Source organism: Osmia bicornis, chromosome 10, assembly GCF_907164935.1.
Source record: "Osmia bicornis bicornis chromosome 10, iOsmBic2.1, whole genome shotgun sequence".
In the NCBI taxonomy this organism is placed as follows: Eukaryota; Metazoa; Arthropoda; class Insecta; order Hymenoptera; family Megachilidae; genus Osmia; species Osmia bicornis.
Genome location: NC_060225.1, coordinates 5,481,124 through 5,502,167, shown reverse-complemented (window position 1 = coordinate 5,502,167; position 21,044 = coordinate 5,481,124). Strand labels below are relative to the sequence as shown.

Below are 21,044 nucleotides of genomic sequence, written 5' to 3'. Positions count from 1 at the left end.
TTAAAGGAATATCGAGGACGGCCATCGAGCGGAACGATACAGACTCGCACGCTCGTACACAGTGTTCCTTCGTCCAAGAAACAATGCCACTTTGCATCGGTCTTTACCACGCTATTGGTCGTCCGATTTCCAACGAGAGCGTGAAAACAGCGTGATTCGAAGCGGAAAAAACAGGGGTTGAATCGAAACGCGTCGATGCAGAAGACCGCTCGACGAAATGAATGCCGAACGAGATACACGCCTCCTATACCTTCCACCTTTTCTCCGATATTTTTTTTTCTACTCTCCCTCTCGCTTCTCACTTTTCATTCCGTGACGTTTATTGTTTCGATTTGCTGGAACTTCGAAGGTCTGCAAGGAAAAAAAAATGTGACATCACGCTGGGAAATTCGGGAAATCAAAGGGAAACGAGACGGACATTTTTCGGACGGAACGATTCGTTTCGGGTTTTCAATTTTTTCTTTTTTATTTTTTTATGAAGAGAAGAAATGTTTGCTAGGTACACTTGTTTCGGTAGATCGATAGAACAGATCCGCAATGAAAAATACAGGGAGGGAAATCTGTTTGAAATTGTTTGCAGTAAAATAATTATTAATGTCAGTGTTTTGTCGTTTATTTTTGAGAGTATCTGATAGCTCCTAAATTTGTGAGGAAAAATAAGAAAATTTAGGTGGCAATGAAGAATCTGACAAGACGGAAAATTGACAAAAGTATCCTTGAAGTTTCGTGCTCGCTCGCTTCGTTAAGGTTCGCTTCATCGTCGAAACGCTTTCTTCAGAATTTAAAGTAGCAGAATCTTCGCAGCTGCCTCGAGGTTGTTTAATTTCACGGAACGAGGACGGTCGGTGGGAAACACTGGTGGAAAATAAAGAGAAACTGTAGTCAAAGTGTGTACAACAATATTTTCAAAGTATCTCGTTGCATTGTTATTACAAAATAACGCCACAATTTCTCAGAGAAGCTTCTCAGAACTGTGTTTATATTTATTTACTTATCGTGAACATCTTGTATATAAACGGTGTTCTGGACGATCTGTAAAGGAAGACTTCTCGTTTGACAAACGGAATCGTCTTCCCTAGGGAAATTCAAGAGCTTTCGACAAGTTCTCGCAAACTAGCGGGCAGATGTCGATTTCCTCTCCACTAAACAATTTTAAATTAACCATAAACCGTGTGGAAACGCGAGTTATTCGATCGATTTGCGATTACCGCAGGGATTATTATGAAATAAATTCAACGTGTTGGATTATCACAGGTAAAAGCGAAGATAAAATTCCACCTTCTGTAATTAATCCTACGATATTTCTCTTGCAATTAATTTGAATGTAAATTTCAAGAAAAATTTCAAAGGAAGTTGAAGGAACGGTGTACTTCTTTTCAGCTGTTTTACATCATTTATGCAAATATTTTCTCAAAAAAGCATAAAAAGCTTCTTAACGAATTGCATTGCAAATATTTAACAGAAAGTTGTGCAGCTTTTTTCTCGCGATAATAATTTAAAGTTTTAATCGAATGCAGAATCTGACTGGGAACTTTACAATGCAACCGAAACGCGAACGAGATGCAGTTGCATCGATAATGCGTTTACCACAATTCAATAAAGTTGAAGCTTTTGAACATCGAACAAGTTTGTCTCTTCTTTGTTTGGCACAGGATAAACAGGATTTCGAGTAGTAGAATTGTTTCTGACAGGGCTGGTTCAGAGTCATCAAGTTGCCTATAGAAATTAATTAAAACTTTCATTAAGTTTAGGTGCATTGAATGGAAATTTTGAAATTCATTTCCTGTGAAATTGTATTTTCTTATTGTTGTACGAATTGAATTTCATCGAAATTCAGTTGCTCGACATTGAAGATTCGATTCCGAGTCGAAGGTGAAACGATTTCCGTCCGGGCTTGATTTCCGACCGATCTTCGATACCTTCGATTCGTTTAATAAACCTCTGTTCAATCGAGAGGATAACGTAGAATTCAGTGGTTGGTTCGTGACGCGTTTGCTTCTTTGCTTTTATACACACCGACGTGATCATCGAAGGGGAATAAAAGGAAGTCGTTGCTTTTCCTCGGGAGACAAAGCACTCGACGAGCAGATGAACTTCCTGCGAGTCAGGATCCGTAATCCTGATCCTCGTCACAGTGCTTTCCTTGTTCGTTTATTCGAAGGGTTACTTCGGGTCATTGCCACTGACCTTTCTTTCTCGATTCACCATAATATAAAATATAAATAAAAATCGACTGTCTTCCTAAGAAATAAAAAAATATATAATGTATTTCTCAACTATCGGACGGCGGACCACGGAGAGAGCCTCAATTTCAATTTAATTTTGAATATCATATTATTCTTAAAGGTTAAATAATAAAATATCGAATACTTGTTCCGAATAAAATTATAATTAAAATGAAAAATTCTGAAGCTTACAAATAAAATTCAAAAAATCATTATCGTTTGTTTCAGTATCCCTGCAGTAGAATGCAAACCGGAAAGCAGATCAGCGCGAGGTCCTGGAGGACGTCCTGCACCCCTTTTGCGATCCAGGACTCTACCAGCGATCGTCGCGCCTGGATTAAGTATCCTTCAAGCTCAGATCGATGCTCGTTACAATGGTACGTTTATTAGAAAATTTCTATCTATTATAACGTTTCTTATCTACGATAGTTTGCGTGTATACAGCGATTGTCATTGTAGAAACAATAGAATCGCATCTGAATGGTTACAGCAACCTCAACTGGTCTATCCGTTCCATCCCCTGCAGAGAGTGGAACTTCAGCGAAACGTGGGAGTACCGTTTCCCATTGCGCCAAACTGCTCACGCCGAGGATATCCTTCACGGACGACACGATAGGTAAGGTATCGGAAGTTCATCCTGCGACTTACAACCTTTATCCTTCGATACTCGAAACCCTACCCATCGAGGAACGCGATTTATTTTTCCCGGATATTAAAGAAAAATGAATCATAGGAAAATGAGAATGGAGATTTTTCAATATCAACGCTAAATATTTAAATTTTTTTCATTTCTGTCAACTTTCGATTATGTTGTTTAGAACGTCGCGTCTCGGATTCCGGACAAGGAACTAGAGAATCCTCGAAGGAACACTCGGCGAGGAGCGGCAGATTGAGCACCGCCAGTATCGGTGGTTCTCAACCTTTGACCAGACTGGCGAGGCTCTTGAACCAGAGGCCGAGCTTCACCCCGAGCGATGAAATTCCACGAAGACTCTCCTGGGAAAGGTACGCCATGAAATCGGTTATACCAGCGAATCCTTAATATGTCCTCCGAAAATTATTGCCACCGAGACTCGGGAAATTGGTTAGAGACTGTCTTTAAAATGTCCAACCAAATAGAATCTGTCCTCCTTTGATCTATATCATTGAACCGTGACTCGTTTTCTAAGGATTTAATTTCCTGGAAGGACCTCTTCAGGACGTTAAACCCTTGGTACCATTATCCTTTCCTTTATTTCTAAATTTTTATTCAAAATTTATTTTCTCTTTTCTGTTACTAATTATTTTGTTACACAAAATATATTTAATATCCTCTAAAACATCCCTTATCTCAACGCGTGGGGGTTCCAACGATCAACGAAGGTTATCTTAAAGCTCGCACGACCAACAAAGAAGACCGTTGAAACAAAGATCTATTGCATGACAGGGAGGGAAACATCGCAGTGCATCGAATGTATAGGGGTAGAGCGATATACAGGAGCTTTATTCGTGCGGGGGTGATGAAAGTTCAATTTGCAAATGGACGCGACCCGATTTCGACGAACGGAGACGCGAGTTCCGAGCAAGGAACGCGATATAGGATATTGCCACTAGAACCGAAATATATATTCTGTTTCACGGGGAGGTTCGTATTTATCTGAATGCCGTCACTTGAAAGCTCTCCATGAAAGGCACCCTTTGAAAGCTTTCGCTGCTTGCTCGTTGTTCCTGATAGAAATTCAGAGAAATTTAAACTGGAAATTTTATTTAATAAATATCTATTAATAGATTATTTTTCTTCGGGTGTTAAGAGAGCTTAATTTTAATCCAGCTTCGACCACCAGGAGGGAAAAAAATATAGTCGAATTTAACTTGGCTGAGTAGATGGTACCTCTTTTTTTTTTATATCACAGTTAGTGTTATCTTCTCTTGTGTCTGACCTTTCCTTGGCCATCAAGTCTGAAACCTTATCCCCCTAGCCAAGAGGAAAAGCAATTATCTTCCCCCTGGCGGTGGTGAAAATTATTTATAGTTCACACGTTTCCTTGGAACAACTAGCTGCAACGAAATTAATATGTTCCTCGATAAAAGTACCGAACCTGCGATCTACAAATAATCGATCGGATTTTCAAACTCGCTACGATTTTCCAATCAACCCCCCCGGGGATAGAAATACGAATCTTCGTTTCTATTTTTCTTTTTTAAATCACTGATAATTCAATCTGCGATCAAATAAAGGGGTATTTCGGTTCGCCTAATCAGACGAGGAGACTGCAGTTTTTTCCCTCTTGCAAATGACTAACAAACAAGTCGTTATACGTATGCATGTTACGAAGGACGTTGAATTACGATCAATGGCAGACAGAAACGAGCGTGTTCTTTTTTTCAGCGAGATAAAGTAACTTCGACCGCCACCGACTGGGCAATTTTAAGTCGCTACTGTGTAATTTCAGCGAAGATAATTGTGCTGGCAAAAAAGGTACTTGACCACCAAGAGCGACCAGTGGAAAGATTTTTTACGCTCTAACAAATACAGTCGTCGGATTTTTTTTTCCCGATAAAAACAGAACAGAGTATTCTGTTAATCAAGACGATATTCAAATTTCAAACAAAGTTAGCTCGATTTCGAATTCATTGAAGCACTGATTTCGCGTGTATCGCTAAATTGAACCGGATCACCGAGATCGGTGTCGAGTGATTCGATTTGCAGCGGCGATTAATTGGATCGGCGCCAAGGGAAGGGGTAAAGGGAAGAAAAAAATCGGATTTTGGAGGGAAACGATGTTGGTCGGGTGTGAAATGAAAAACGCTAGAGAACCGCGAAAGGACAAAGTGTGTCTGCCTCGGAGGTTAGCTTCTTCCAGTTACTTTGACGAGCTGAAAATCAAAACTAACCCTTTCGTTTGTTAGAAGAAAGCTTGTAATCTGGCAGCCCAATCTATTCGAATACCGTGTACAAAGGTGGTCCTTCCTTTTTTTCCTCTAAAAGAGTGGGGATTAAAAATAGAGAGCTTTGCGGCTGAGAAAGCAAAAGTGTCCGAATTAATTAGCGCCAGTTGATCGTTCAAAGAATCCTTTTCTCTTTGAATCTTCCACTTTTGTTCGTCGCAAGGAATATTAAAAGTTTCGAAGCCAGTGTTATTTTTTGCGAAGAACGATCTCCGGTTTGAAGAGATCAACGTCGTTTTACGACTCGTCGCAAGGAGAATAAGGAAATTTTATGGAATTTCCGCGAATATTCGTTTCCCTTGCATTCTTTATTTTCCTTAGCTAGAATATTTCACGAAGTGCTGTTTCATGAAATTGTGTCGACGATTTCTAAGCTCCTTAGAAAGAAATAGAAATGAAATGAAAAAGAAACTCGTGGGAGAGATAATTTTACCGCTGCTTGGAATTTAAATGAATCCTTGAATTATTAACATTGCTCGCCTTTTTTCCTTCTCTTGTTTACTTTCAAATTAAAGAAGACAGCGAATTGGAAAAATAACAGGATCAAGCGACGAATAATATTTCCTTTTCCACTTTATTTATTCCTTCTATCTCGTTGAGCTGGTAGAAGAAAAAGTAATGATGATATCGCACGGATGGTTTAGCTAATTTGTATACACGCGGGGTTAAACGGCAAAGATCGCGGGGGTGGTGGAAAAATAAAACGAAGAAAAACGAACGGTTCGTTAACTTTACGGGGTTAATATTATTACCTCGGTGCAATTTTGAATAAACACGATTACAGCCGTGGAGTATGGCTGGTGTAATGAGTAGCTAACAACGTGCGTCAAAGGTCAGCAAACATCGGAAAAGGGGTGGATTTAAACGAGTGGCTAAATGGGCTGAAGATCGACTGTTTCGCAATTTTCGTGCATGAAAATTTAATCACTGTTTATTAAAATTTAAAATAAATAAAAAAAGAAATAATTTTATTCAATCTTCGAAAGATCAACCCTCCGCATAATTTATTTTAATATCGTCGCGTGAAAAATTGCAATTTTCCTTTCAAACTTGAAACTAACTGCATGCCAGAAATCGTAGGGAAATTTATGAATCGATTTTTCTGATTGACAGACGGGATTGCAGTACAACGAGCTCGTGCCTTCCAAGAAGCAGCTCGATCGACAGCGTGGCGGAATGGGGTGCCGCCGGAGGGGTGGGAACTGTCAGTGCCAGTACCACCCCGAACGCAGGGAGTAGCTATGGACTTTTCGTTGATCAACCACCACCAAGAAGGAGTCCAAGTCCCCTGTTGGGTGCCAGAGGTGACAGACTCAGCCTCGTCTCTCCAAACATCGGTAGGAGGGTCAAGGGTCACAGAGCGGTATTGGGTGAGTATCCTGTCTTCCCTTTTTTTTTTTTTTTTTTCATACGGAAATGGATTCCATAAATCGTTCCTCGATATTGGAACATATGTAAATACATGGAAAATGCGATTCGATTTTTTCCTATTCGAAGATTTATTTCCTGGACAGATCCAGGCAATTTTACACGTATCCTGGGAAATATTCTAAATGCGTTTGAATATTACTAAGGGGATGTTAATGTCGAGTAACATTATCTTTCCCAAAGAATATAAATATTAATATATTTGTAAAATTTTCGGAGAATTTCCAGGCGTCGATTAAATTCGATAGCCACGAAACGTGTGTATTCGACAAAGTCCTGTCTGACTCTGGAGAACTGACTCGTCCTCGAGGAACAATCGAACGATGAAAAGTTTCCGGCCGCTGGGAGTGCTGGTAGTTTGAAGTTAAATTGCAGGAACGCTGGGTTATTATCACGCTTTTAGAGACTTGGTGATTATTTCGAGTACATTAACGAATAGGGACTTCAATTCAGGCGCTGGAAGTTCGTACGAATGGGAAAATGTTTATTTTACTTAATTTTCTTCAATTATACACCTATGCACAATGTGAAACCTCGCCCACGCGTTGGATGTTCAGGTATCTCCCTTTAAATCTCCGCTTATTCCCGTTAGAGAAGCAACGTTAGATACGCTCCTGGTCCCGAGTTTCATTTCCAACCAATCGTTGGGTAGTTTTAACAGCAACTCGTGGATACGCGAAGAGAAGAACCGGTCGTCCCCACCTGGTTCGCCAGAAGGGAGCAACGTTCCCGCCGCAGGAAGGTGCACAGAATTTCGTGACATTCGGGGGCTCCTTTCACGTGTTCCTGCCCATCCTGGCTTCCGTAACACGAGATTCCATGGTTCGTCTACGCCTTCGACTACCTGGCTACGTTGAAACCTCCGCGTCAGCGTATCTCACTGGAGAACGCCTTCGAACTTGACCGAACGAACGTACACTTCGCGAATTTTCTTTTCGTCCACGTGGCGTGACTGCTCGGTATACGGCAGGAAATTATTCGGTATCTCGTGTACAGCAACGTAACTGTACGTCGAGCGTGTAAACAATGAGGTGAAAGTAAAAGAAGGCTTGCTTGACCATCGTGGAGAACGTTACGAGCCTGACTCATAATAGAAATCAATTGTAAATTCATAGCGGCGTGGACAATTAAACATTCCGTGTAACGAGCGAATAGAGTGAGTGAATTGATAGTTAAATTTTATAGAATTTCATCGAAATTAAGTTTCTATAGATTAGTTTTCTTAAATTTTTCCTAACTCGGCTGGCGGACCAGGGAGAGAGGCCCGATTCTAAAGTAACTTTGTATATTCCGTGTAACGAGCGAATAGAGTGAGTGGATTGATAGTTAAATTTCATAGAATTTCATCGAAATTAAGTTTCCATAGATCATTGATTAGTTTTCTTAAATTTTTCCTAACTCGAGTGGCGGACCAGGGAGAGAGGCTCAAAATGATTTTCTCATTTAAAATTTTAGAATATTTCTTTACAAAATTATTCTTTCTACATATGAAACTCTTTAATTCATAAATTATGAAATAATTTTTTGATTAATGTCAGAGTTCAAGGATTAATATAGCTGGAAGTGTTTTTTTCTTAACTTTCAACGACTCCCATCGATGAACCTGCTGGTATCGAAATGAAAGATTCATATTAAAGAGGATTTCTTTGCGATGGTCAGGCCAGAAAGCGGCCACGAACGACCCAGTATACCTGAATGGTCAGGTAGAGTCTCGGCCAATCGTGTTGCACGCTTTGTTTACGTCCTCGTGTTCGGTCACGCGGTTGGCTACTCGGAGTCGCTTGTCTAAAGAGCCTCTCAGTCCACGATTGTTCGCGTGCGCGGTTGTTTCTCCACGGAAAGGTCTTTCGTTCGTGTCGCGACTCCGATCCGAGAGTCACCGCAGGTGTATTTCTATTACGCGAACAGGTGAACGAGAGACGTTCCCGTTGAATTTTCCCAGCATTCTTTCCCGTGTTGAAGTGCGCGGCGTAGAAATCAGAGGATGTTGTGAAAAGTAGCTGAAAATTCTTATCGCGTGCCAGTGACAAAAGCAAGAAGAAACAATGGAGTACCGGTTGATTCCATCGAATGCCTACGATTGAACGTTCACCCTCTGCTGGCCTGGATTTTCTGGTAATTCGATCGACCTACGTTAACGAGATCGCTTTTAGAAAATACGATAGTCTTTGGCGAACGACACGGCCTCTAATGTGTGGCCTCCTTGATTAGATACCTCTCGTACCATCCCGGGACTTTGTTAATCAACCCTTTGTAACTTGCTTCAATTTATTCCAAGACCCACCATCTCGCGTCTTTGATGTTTCGAGTAGCTGTTCGTTAATTAATGCGGCAGAAAATTTGCTAACCAATCTTAGGATTTTGTTTTTTTTAATAACAAGAAATCTTGATGGAGTTTCGAAATCACTTTGGAAAGGTCGTTTCACGGTTCCAAGTTTCTATAAGCGATATCTTGCAACGTCTAAAATTTTCTAGTTAAAAGTTATAACAGAATTAGATGGCGAAGTGGAGGGGGGGATTAGATTCTCTGCTTCCTATGATCACCCAAATTTCCATGGAATTAAAATCTAATTATATTCCAAAGTGCTCCTTTCAAAATCTGATATCAAAGGTTCATTATAAAAAATTTCCAAAGGGTTGAAGAATTACTGTGCTCGGTAACTCGAAGTATGCCAAGACGATCATAAATTCTCGTCACAAAGTGATACGGATAGAAGGCAGGTGTCGTTGGTAGAAGATAGCGTCGCCTCGGGTGTCGATTAAATAAGTCGGCGAAAGTCTAAGCGCAGAGGGTGTGACGTTTTTTTCAGCCGGTGAAAAAGCGCGTGGTAGCCGCAGGATGCGACCGAAGAAAAAACAGTTTCGTTTCGCGAGATATCGAGAACATCCCGTGGAACGAGACCCGACGAAAATGAACGTGGCTCGTCTCTGAGGGACACGGTGCTAAAGGTGGAGGACCTTGCCACGGCATCCCAGAAGGAGAGAACTTAAACCGGTTTCTGCATTTGGTGCAACGACGACCCGGCTGCCGTCTTTCACCGGCGAGTTTTCGGCAAGAAAATTTTCACGTCCCTTTCGTTCCATCGCTTTTTCTCTGATCTGTCGCTCGGAAAAGCGCCACGTCCGTTTTCATCCCTTCATGGAAAACGTCTTCGTCACCTTGACACGGATGAAATCGTAGGGTACGTTTTGATTTTTTTCATATTTTTATTTTTCTACACTCTCAGGTAAATCGTCTGAAATAGTCCCGAGGAAAGTGGTTTCATACGCGGGTGAAGTGAAAGCGGTGTAAGAATTGAATTTAAATCACTATTAATTAAAATATTAATTTAATTGATGCTCCAAGTTTCTTGATATGTAAACTTCGAACAATCTGCCAGGGAAAGAAAATATTTGCAGTTCTGTTATGAGTGTTATTACAAACACGAATATCCGATCTTTGCCTAGGGTTCTTCCTTCCCTCTCTTGCAAAAATATATTCGAGATTAAAAGCATCGACCATGCTTCAGATTGAGATTAAAGGACCTGCAGCTTTTTTACATCCTTTATTCCTCCTCTATTTAGCTTTAAGCTGTTTTATTTTCAATCGCCTCTGTTAATTTACTTCCGTCAGCTTTTTCCTTAATCACTTTCAGTCTAATTTCCTCTTGTCAACTTTTTATTTATCAATTCAGAAGAAGTTTATGCAAATAATAATTTGAAATTCTGCATTTTATTTGATTTTTCTTTCAAAGTGTTAGAACTCTGTCGGATGAATAATATACGAATGTGGGCGATACGAATTTTCAAAAGTTTTCCTTCTATCTGTCACGATTAATGAGACACGTCGAGGAAGATTTAAACATTTTTCAAAGTTTCCACGAATGATATTTTTCCCCGGAAATAAAATTGGCTCCTTATAAAGTTCGATAAGTTTCCGGTATACCAAAAATTCTTCCTCGAACGCGAAAGGTGGATTTGTAAAACGGTTGCGTAAAAATACAATAAATTTGCCGATATCTGAAAATTAGATTCTCTTTCGATAAAAGCGTTGAACACGTGCACTACGAACGCGTTATATTGGCAATTGTCGTCGTTTCTGCTGAGAGAATGGCCGGACGATTTCTAGGCAACGATTTTACGACTCAAGGAATATTCCATGGGAATAAGCATAAGGGAATTGCACTTTGAAACTGGTCTTTACGATTATTCCTTCCCTCATTTCCTCATCCCGCACGCGAAATTTCATACAATGAAAATATATTCCCCTTGCAAGACAGTTTCCTTTGAAAGTGGAATAAATAACGAATGAAATGTGTCTTCTTCATCGTGCACTTTATTCTCTGCAATCTCTTGAAAAGGAATAATTTTTCAATTCCGAATAGTTTAATTATACAAATGAAACATTAGAGGAGAATAGAAATTTCATTCCACAAGTGTGTCATGTTTCAAGGAAATTAACTATTATTAAGGTTACATCTAAAATTACGTAATTTATGTTAAATTAGCATGTTCAGCATTGGAAAGTCTATCGATGGATCGAGATCTGTATAATTTATAATCTTTAACCTTTAAGCTGTATAATTAATAATCATTAAGTCTTCCACTATTAATTGCTAGTTTGCATTCTGTGTCACTATAATAGATGAACGTGATCCGATTGCACGTTCCCATAATCCTTTATCCTGTGTCCTTTTCAAATTTTGCATTAAATTACCTGTGTATAGAAGCAGTCTATAACTGTCCGTTACGGGTTCACCCTTCTTCCTGTCGCAGACTCGAAGAAAAACAGTCCGGAAAAGGGCGGCACCTGTAACACAGGTATTGACATACAGGGTGTCCTAAAATAAATTTACATTTTTTTTTTTTTGAATTATTATGAAAAGAAATTATTATAATTCTTCATCGTTGCAAAATTCTATTACAATCTCTGGTGTATTAATATATTCGTTAGAATTACAGTAGACTCTCGTTATATTGCCAGATTTTCAAGCATAATAATGCCACCTTTTCATCATCATAGTCTACCTGATACAAAATGATACATTTTTATCTTCTTTTTTCCCTAAAATTGAAAGTTTGGAGTTTGAAAAATTATTCGCCTCTGCAGCTGTCAGCGGCAATATAACGAGAGTCCACTCTAAACTTAAGTCAAAGTTTGCTGAAAAAATATTTTTCAAGGGGAACTTGCAATCGTGTTGGTCGAGAAAATACTCAGGGAATGATAGAGGAGAGAAACTTTATTTTCTTGTTTCGTGTAGCGATCTCCGTTGATTTTACCGATGTCGATTATATGGCTCCCCGAGGATACAGCCAACTTCTTAACAATGTTCGACCGTTGTTATCTTGATACATAGCGAGGTGAACTAAAGAGTCGGAAGTTTCTGTTCGACGTACGAAAAGTTCTCTCAGCTCACCCAGTAGGTGATGAACTAAGAAACAGGTGGCCTTCAGGCTACTCTTTCTTTCCTCCTCTTAACAATCAGTCGCACAGAAATTCACGTTAGTTTCTTGTAATCCCATGTGGAACAACGTTAGCAGAAGTTACACCGGTGTTAGATGAAACTTTATCTACCTTAGAAACATCATTAGTAAGTTTTCTAAATATATTAAAATATATACTATTAATATTGTCAAACGATCGTGTGATAAATTTCCAATAGAATTAATTATTTAATTTTGAATTTTATATTGAAAATTCCTTAATGAAAGTGAAATGTTCGTAATTCTAATGATGCATACGGCCCTGAGTTTTAACGAAATTCGAACTCACCTGCCCTGGTGTCATGCCCAGTTGCCCAGCAGTCCTGTGCATCTGTTGCAAAGCCTTCCTTTCAGTCGTTGTCCTTCCTCGGTCTCGTAAAGACCTATTTTTCGAGCACGTTAACGCTCCCGTTCTTCCATTCACGATCAAGGTCGATCGGGTATCGAACAGTGATCGAATTCGCGCGGGTAGAATTCAAAGTATAATTGCAAATTAATTTCGAACATTCGATTAAAATCAAACCTCATGAAGAACAATAGATGAAGATGAGATTTGATGCGTGGGAAAATGACAAAGGATTACGAGAATTGGTGAGTGAAAAAGTTGATTGACATTCGATAACATCCTGGAAAAGAATTGCTGATAAATATCCTTTTTAATAAAAATTAGATATCAGAGCAGGGGAAGAATATTTTTTGTTATTTTATAAAAGAGTGTAAGGTGAAATATTTGACGCTTAAAAGGGAAGGGACAATTTTTAATAAAAATGAAAGGGATAATTTGAAGTCTGGTCATGAAAAAGAAAAAATGGATGCAAATTTCGGACCACTTCGTGGACTGAATTTTGACTACGGAAAAATATACTTTCATTCATGCCGGTCACGATTGCTCGATTCTTATGAATCGTTCCGCGACAACGCGATTAATCGTCACCTTTTTTAATCGGAATGTTAGTTAGACTTTAACGAGTTTACAGAGACGCTTGAAATAATATAAAACAACGTCTGTGGTAAAATACTTGGAATAGAGAAATTGTTAAAAAGGTGTACACGCGACGCGTAGTCGCCGCAATAAAAGAACGACGATGAAGAATTCCGTCCATGAAGGACTTTATTATGCCGAGTATAACGTGGCATGATAATAACTGCATAATGCGAGTGAATCAAAACTGCACTCCCATAAGAATATGTATTACGTGGCTCTTCACCGCGTCATTACGAGCGCGATACGTTCTTGGAAATGGTGATCAACCATAGATAATTAGTATTTCAATAAGTGCATCGGGATTGTTCAGCGAGAATACTTTTGTCTCGTATCGATAAATTTGCATTCGGAATTTGTTCATTAATTTATTCTCCGCCAAAGGTATACACCTCGATTCAATATTAATTTTCCTACGTAATTGACTCTAAGGTAAATTAAAATATGAAATTTCATCCACCACTGTCGTCTCGTTGAAATTTTTCCTTTCGAAGCGGACTTCCTTTTTTGATCAGAATTAAAACGCAGAATCCCCATATACGGTCAATTGAATTTCTGAAACGAAAGACAGTAGAGGACTTTGCGGCCTCTTGATCGTTTTAATTAATTTCGGCAGTCGAATGTGTCGAATAGAAAGGAAGTGGCACGTAACAGATGCAGCAACAAGATCGCATGCGCTACGTTCACCTGTGATGTACGATGTACTTTGTAATCGACAATGCGGAAACGAATAGCCGTGGAAGCTTTATCGACCAGGTCACACATGTCGTGGACACACCTACGTTTTAATGACTATCGCTCTGTGTCAGCTCGAAAATCGTTATCAAACGTCGATGGATCATTGTTCTGAACATTCGCGATGCGTTGCTCGATTTAACAACTATCGCGTGTAAATGAAATGATGGCTAAATATTTTGCCATAAATCCAGGGTCGACCCTGGGCCTAGGGCCCCCATAGAACGATTTTGCGTCTAAGAATGCTAGAAAATTAATATTTACTTGAATATTAATGGAAACAAATTTAAATTAGTTGTACAAGCTTTAATGTTAATTTTATAAATTTTATTTGAGCTACTTTTTTTATGTCATATATGTGAAGGAGTTCACCTCGGATCCCCGAAATCTCAGGGGCGGCCCTGCATAAATGAAATTTAAAATAATTGTCATTCAAATGATGAAATTTTAAATATTGGAAGCAGGATCGTATCTTGATATCGTATATAAATTCCAACTTCGATTCTATGATGTCCCGGTGATCTATATGACAATCTAATCTTAAAATACAACGCATATCCCGTTGATTTTCACGATTTCGCGTCGCGTTATTCGTTGCTTCTGACAGATGAACCGATATCGGCTGAAACGCGAAATCTAATATAGGTACACACATGTTTCGATAGGAGAAACGTGTGTGTATCGGTGACGTATGCAATCGACCTGATCGTCTGATGTGTGACTCGGTGTGTCGTTGACACACACCTACAGTTCAATCACGATTTTACGCAAACTTGCCAGTGGAATATTAATCTTTTGCACTCCGGCAGTGCGAGAGATTTTCGATCAAGGAACGGAGATTAAAAATGATGAAAAATGAAACTAAGAAGAATTCCCGTGGATTGATCGAATAAATTCAACTTGATTTTGAAAAACTTGATTAACTATTTGAGAATAATACTTTTTCGTACAAAGATCTGAAAGAAAATTGAAATTCTACTATTTAATTGGAAAAAAGGGAGGGAAAATTGTCGGTCAAATCTTGTTACGCTTTCTTTAACTGGAAAAGTTTACACGATTTCGTTAACGAGATCGTAACTGGCTGGAAAAACGTTTTTTCCCCTTGAATTTTCATCGCAAATTGGTCTCTAGATTCGCTGAAAACTCTAATGAAAATGGAAACAAAGTTAGCGGCGTGCTTGAGAACTATACCCTAAACTTCTCGTCCTGGAAAATCCCATGGCGTGCCATTGTTGGAAAACTCATTACAAACACGTATGCATCATGTAAATCGCAATAATATTCAGACATGTTACGTCCTAGTTTCCGTCGCGGAAAAACTACCTGTTTATCTGATGAAAATTTGTCGGGAAATATTTGCATTCGCATCGGTGTCGCATGAAAAGTTTTCGTTTATACGCACGCATACGGGAAATGTATCGATTTCTCGGTTATTCATTGTTAGCTTTTGTCGAATCAATTGTTAGATATTATTCGTTGATATTTCATATAGACGTTTTCAATTGTCGACGAAAATATTACCGGTAGAATGGAGGAATTTCAGCAATTTCTATGGAAACAAAGCGCTTCCTACTCTCACGGTATTATATTCGGATTTAATTATTCTAAAATGGAAATTATTGAACGATTATAATTAACTTATATTGTAAAAGAATACTATTGTTATGTTTCTTTTCCATCTCGGTAATGATCTTTTAAATATTCCAGTGAAAATCATTTTCCAGCTGCTGGGATTTGTTAATTCATTCATTTTCCTTTGAGCTTCTCGTTACGAGATTTTCCTTCAAAACCGTGGCACATTTCCTTTTGAAAATAATAATGCATCAAAGCGCTTGTTGATTGTGACTGCATAATGCATACGTAAACTAATTATCCTCCCTCTTTTCATCCATCGATCTCTATTTTCATTCATTTCCCTTCGCTTCGTTTCTATGGAATTCATCGGATAAACTTGTTCATTTATTTATCCGATGCATCAAACCTCTTAGCTGGCACATCAGATTTTCTACTTTTCTAATTTGCAAGAATAACTAAAGATACTTATTTAAAATTCCTTATCGTGGGAAGTTTATTCTCTCATGAAACATTAATGAACGAAGATGCGATTTTTCGTCGAGTTGAAGTTTCCGTCCTGAAGTCGCTCGTGTAATGAACGATACTTATAGTGTAATTAAATTTCGTTAACATGCTAAAGCACAGGCTTCACCTTTCCCATAACGAGATCATGAAGTTCCAAGGGAATAGATTATTCGCCGGCAGGATAAAAGATTTTAATTAGATTCACCGGTTGAAAGGATTGTTTCGTTAGGTTTGAAAAATCACCGAATCGAAATGCCAGCTTTTCCCTTTGTTTCCCAATGCAAGCGAGGGGAATTTCGAGAAAGAAATTTAATTAAAAATTTCAAACCGTGGGTTGCAATTACAAAATACAAAAATATTATTCCCATTTTTCTTTAAACGAAACTTGGTACGTTCAATGATTTTAGTCCGATAGATTAACCGTGTTCGGTTGCGGTCATTTCTGATTACGCGGATTAATTAAACCGGCCTATTAGTTTACTAAATTATCGCGAATGATTGCGCTGGCAATTAGATCGACATTGGATTTAATAATCGTGATTCTGATTTTGACTCCCGTGTTTGTTCGCGGAAATAGAAGTCATTAATTATCGTTCTGAAATTACGCTTCTTCTTTGTAAATTATCTACAAGAACAAAGTTGTAATTTGTCCGTAGCATCCTGTGTCTCTTTGTTCCTCTGGGTCACGTATGTATTTCGTAAATCGAACTCGTACCCCTTGTTCCTGTATATCGCATCACGTTCCACCGTATTTCCCGGCCTGGTACGGTCCGTTTCTTTGAACCATTTTTCGTCGTAGTGGCTTTAATTGCGACCATTTCCTCTAATTGACAGAAAGATACAAAGGACACGTTTATCCGTGCTGCGCGCTGGATTTATTGCGAATATAATACCTTTTAAAAAGATATCAAATGAAAATGTATCACCAAAGAACTCGGATTTGTTTTTTCCAACTAAGCAAATGAATCCCAAAGAGATTTAAATTCATGACTGTTCACTTTATTCGTCAGAAAATAACCAGTTTAAAAAGCGTAATTGATATCCGATGAAGTTGATAAAAATAAGGGAATAAATAATAACGTAAAGAAGTAAGCATCAAAATACGTGACGCGTATTATCAAAGTGTTTTTTATAAAAGTTAGTGTATGAAAAAAAAAAAAAAATGCGGACGTAATGATCCACAAAGTAAAGTAGATAGACAGGAAAGCTTCACGAATCAGTGAATTTTTCATTAAAATATCGTAGGAAACGCTTTTGAAACCGTTGCTCTTCGAGGTTTTATCGATCCTCACACTCGAGGCTATTGCATTGAAAAAATTCGTCGTTCGTTAATCGCGAGAAAATTCAAGTTGATAAACATTGATTATTTTCAATCGGAAAATAAATGGACGGTATTCGCGACGATTAATGCGTACACTTTGCTCGACTAATTACTGGATGTCTCTAGCGGTTTGTCTTCTTAATGAGAAACTGGAAAACAGATCTTTCGGATAACCCACTGCATTTTCTCTTAATTGCGCTTTGGGTACGAAACATTCCATGTGAAGCTTAGAAATTAACTTAATGTTGTTCAATTTATTATAGAAACAAATGGTGAGGGAATAATGTCTTTTTTTTCTATTTTTCCAATATATGAAAGTTTTCCACTTGGAAATTCGGGTATACTTAATTTTAAATCAGTGTCTCCCCAGTCTCTCCCTTTGTTCTTTCAAGAACGAAGGGACGTCCCGACCCTTACCTTGACCCTTAACCTATGTTGCACCCGAGTGCACATGTTTCGAGAGTCTGGATCATCGTTGACCCAGCTACTCGAGGGTTAATAATTGTTCCCAGAAATTATCACGCTTGGTTAGAAGTGTTTTCCCATGATAAAGATTACCAACGAACGTATGGTAAACAGAAGTTTCCTTCTCGATTATAATCACCAATGGAGATTCATTCTGGCCGATGCATTCTCTTTCGTGCGAACAAAAGTGCATTGTTCCTGGTGCATCCGAAAGAGTGGAAATTAAATTCTCATTGAACAATAGACGCCTTTCCTCACGGAGTTTCACTTAACGAGATGGCCGTCTACTTTCCCTTAACCCTGTGTTTTTTCATTCGTAATATTGTTTTGAAAGCCGTACACCTTTGGATGGATTTGTATTCAGAGGAATTAAACGAGCAAGCAAGAATTTTGTTTCTACCTTGTTTTTTTTTTTTTTCAAGGAATTACATTTCATTAGCATAAGACAATTAAATTATGTAGAAAATTAATTTTTAATAACAGTAGAAACGATGCACTTGCATTTTCTTGAATAATTAAACTGTCCACATTGCACGCTTCCTTTTCTGAATATAAAGAATAATTATTAACATGCGAGAGTTGTTTCCCTTAAATATCTCACAATCAGATACGCACGTGTTTCTCAAGTCACCGGAAACGTGCGTTTCATACCTGGCTTTGTACTTTCGTATACCTGCCTACAATTGTATACATCCACGTTCTTGGCTATCACGTTTTCGGGCTCGAAAGAAAAATGTATCTGTATTCCTCTGTTGACTTTCAGGAATGTTAATATAAATCTTACACTGATTAAAAAACTAGTTAATTACACAGATGGGTGGATATAATCAATCTCTAATAATTAAATTCACCTATCAGCGGGAAGTATTATATATATATATATAGGCAAGAAACAGATGTTCAATCAAAGAACAGTAATCGCTCGAGGGTTTTGGTCAAATATTGATACTGGAAATATTGCAGGTTCTAATGAAGAGATTTTTCTCTCGAAATTGACGTCAGATCGTTACTCATTAATTTAAAAAAAAGAGGAAAGAATTAAGTATTCAAAATCAATAATTATAATCTCTCATTTTTCCCCTGGGGCCCTTTTTTATTAAAATGAACCCAGTGGTTAATTTATTTTTTAATGAATATTTAAAAATATATTTATTAAATTTAAACGACGGGTTAATCGAAAATTGTGAAGTTTCATTGATAAAAAAAGGTGCGCCGGGGGAAGGGTACGGTCAAAACGATGGGGGCGTCCAGTTGGTGGGGATAGACGGCAGCTGTTTGCTTGGCCACACTGGCGAGGGTCGCGTTCCATGTGTACCCGCCAGCAATGCCACATCGCTGTCGCTGTTGTCCGCACAGCATCGCGTGTATTTCACTTGTGATAACCCGTGCCTAATAATGTTTATCAAAAAAAAGAAAACGTGACATTTGGTTACCTGTTTAAATATAAACCCGTCGCTAACAGTGTGTGTAAGTGTAAATGGAAGAGAGACGAGGGAAAAGAAGAAACAAGTGAAAATGGTTATCCGTTAGAAGCAACGAAGGACGTGGAAAGGATGGATGAAGCAATTGTTGTACGATGTTGTGAAAACTAACCACATCGGAGAGAAACGTTAGTGGGCGACTGGTAAAAGGAGGTTGCCGTTTGAAACACAACGAATTTATTGCGAAAAAGCAGTGACAGACAGGTTAAGTTTCGAACAGGGGACGCGGTTGCCTCCAAACAATCGTCCTCCTCGGTCGGTAACGCAACACTTATCGATTGTATTTACTCGACCGATGTACGAAATTCAAATTTCCGCGCCATTTTTTCATTCCAAAGAATAATACAATTACCGAGAAACGAATATTGAAAATTCCCTAGATCGTTCAACGAACGGTGATTTAATTACACTGTTAACAATTTTACGAGTTTATAATTGAAATTATAACGTCACGTGGTGATAAAAGCGTTCCCGTTTCGAAGCGCGGGAAAATAAATGAAAGTAACTAGATTCGATTATAAACGGGACCATAGGGTGTCCTGAAGGGATCATTCGACATACGGGTAATTTTTAACTTTCATTCGTATTGAAACAATCATTTTTATCTTTTATTGCTAAATAAAGCGTGTACGATAAAAATGATTGTCGGATTCTTTCTCTTTCTCGGGAAACACGATGAACGATATCTAAACTGGAGTGATCGATTTGCCATCGATGGTATTTGAACGGTAGTGAACGGACACACGTGCGTCCTTGCGAGGTGAACCTCCATGCAAGGAAGGTTGCATAACCATAAGTAGATCGCTCATGGACGTTTTCCAACCAGTTTCAGTCATTTTCTTTTTCTACGAACGAATACCATCGACCATATTTCCACCCCTTATTTCTCTTCATTGTTTTATTAATTCCTTTAAGATTCTTACACAATAAATTTCTCGAACAACTTTCTGAAACTCGATTCAGAGTTCCGTTGGTTTATTATTCAAAATTCTCTTCCAAAGCTTTCTCGAACAAGTTGAAAACATTTGTCGAGCGGAAAGAGGCGTTAGCCGATGTCAAAGAACCGTAGTTGCGCGCCGGAAGGCCGGTAGATTGCAGTTTATCGCTGGTTCTTCGATAAGAAGCACAAAGTCTCCAAAGGATACGGTTGTTTCCATGAAACGACGGTCTGCTTCCAGCTTCCAATTAGCCTAGTTTTCTAATTGAAAATATTGATTGAAACTATGGGATCAGACTCTGTGAAATTGCTAAAATTTCAGAATCTGAAAATTCTTAAAATTATTGCAAATAATTTAATATTTATTTCATCAATTTTCTCACACGATATCGTAGAAAATTTCAAATATCAGGCACAGAGAGGCACGAACTACCCTCGTTTTCTCTAATTTAATCTCCCGTATCGAACATTCTAATCGAGGCCTTGGAAAGTAACGAAGAATCCTAATAAAAGCCTATGCTTTTCCATTTTGCACACCTTCCGGCGTGTTTTTCTCACCGATTCATTAATTCCACGCTCGGCGGCTCGCAACAGGGACGCACTCGTCACGGAACAACGATGTATTAACAATAGCAGGAGAACGGTAACCGAACGGAGGAAGTAGATTGTTGTTTATCGAAGTGACAACGAGGAAGATGTCATAAAAGGGAGTAAATAACGAGCGTCGACAAAAGGTATAGGAACGCTTTAATTGCTATTTGTCCAGACTGCTCTTTTCCGCTTCTCTGTGTTTCAGCTTTCTTCGTTAAACTGGAATTCATTTTATATAGAGCAAACAGCAAGTAACCGGTGCTACCAGCAGAAATAAAGCATAAGAGGCGATTCAAATGCGAGAAAATAAATTGAAAATGTTAAGTAACGTTTCCTTGTATCACCGATTAGAATCGCTTTGGAGATCAGGAAAGTGCAGATAATCGTTTGATTTTTTCCTTTTTATATT

At 38.6% G+C, this 21,044-nt stretch overlaps 1 protein-coding gene across 12 annotated transcripts in view; it reads left to right on the top strand.

Moving 5' to 3' along the window:
* The window catches only part of LOC114877233 (ankyrin repeat and fibronectin type-III domain-containing protein 1), a 76,678-nt gene that overhangs the window by 39,736 nt on the left and 15,898 nt on the right, over positions 1-21,044 (top strand). For 6 of the 12 annotated variants that reach the window (XR_006829736.1, XR_006829734.1, XR_006829735.1 and 3 more), the window contains exon 1: positions 18,970-19,670. Coding sequence is in view for 5 of the 12 variants with exons in the window: in XM_029189543.2 (XP_029045376.1) it covers positions 2,454-2,602; positions 2,716-2,841; positions 3,044-3,230; positions 6,267-6,523 (719 nt within the window). In the remaining 7 variants the exon portion in view is untranslated. Of the gene's footprint in view, positions 1-2,453; positions 2,603-2,715; positions 2,842-3,043; positions 3,231-6,266; positions 6,524-9,520; positions 9,764-18,969; positions 19,671-21,044 lie in introns of those variants that run through there. The other 6 variants (XM_029189543.2, XM_029189547.2, XM_029189541.2 and 3 more) reach the window with 2 other exon arrangements.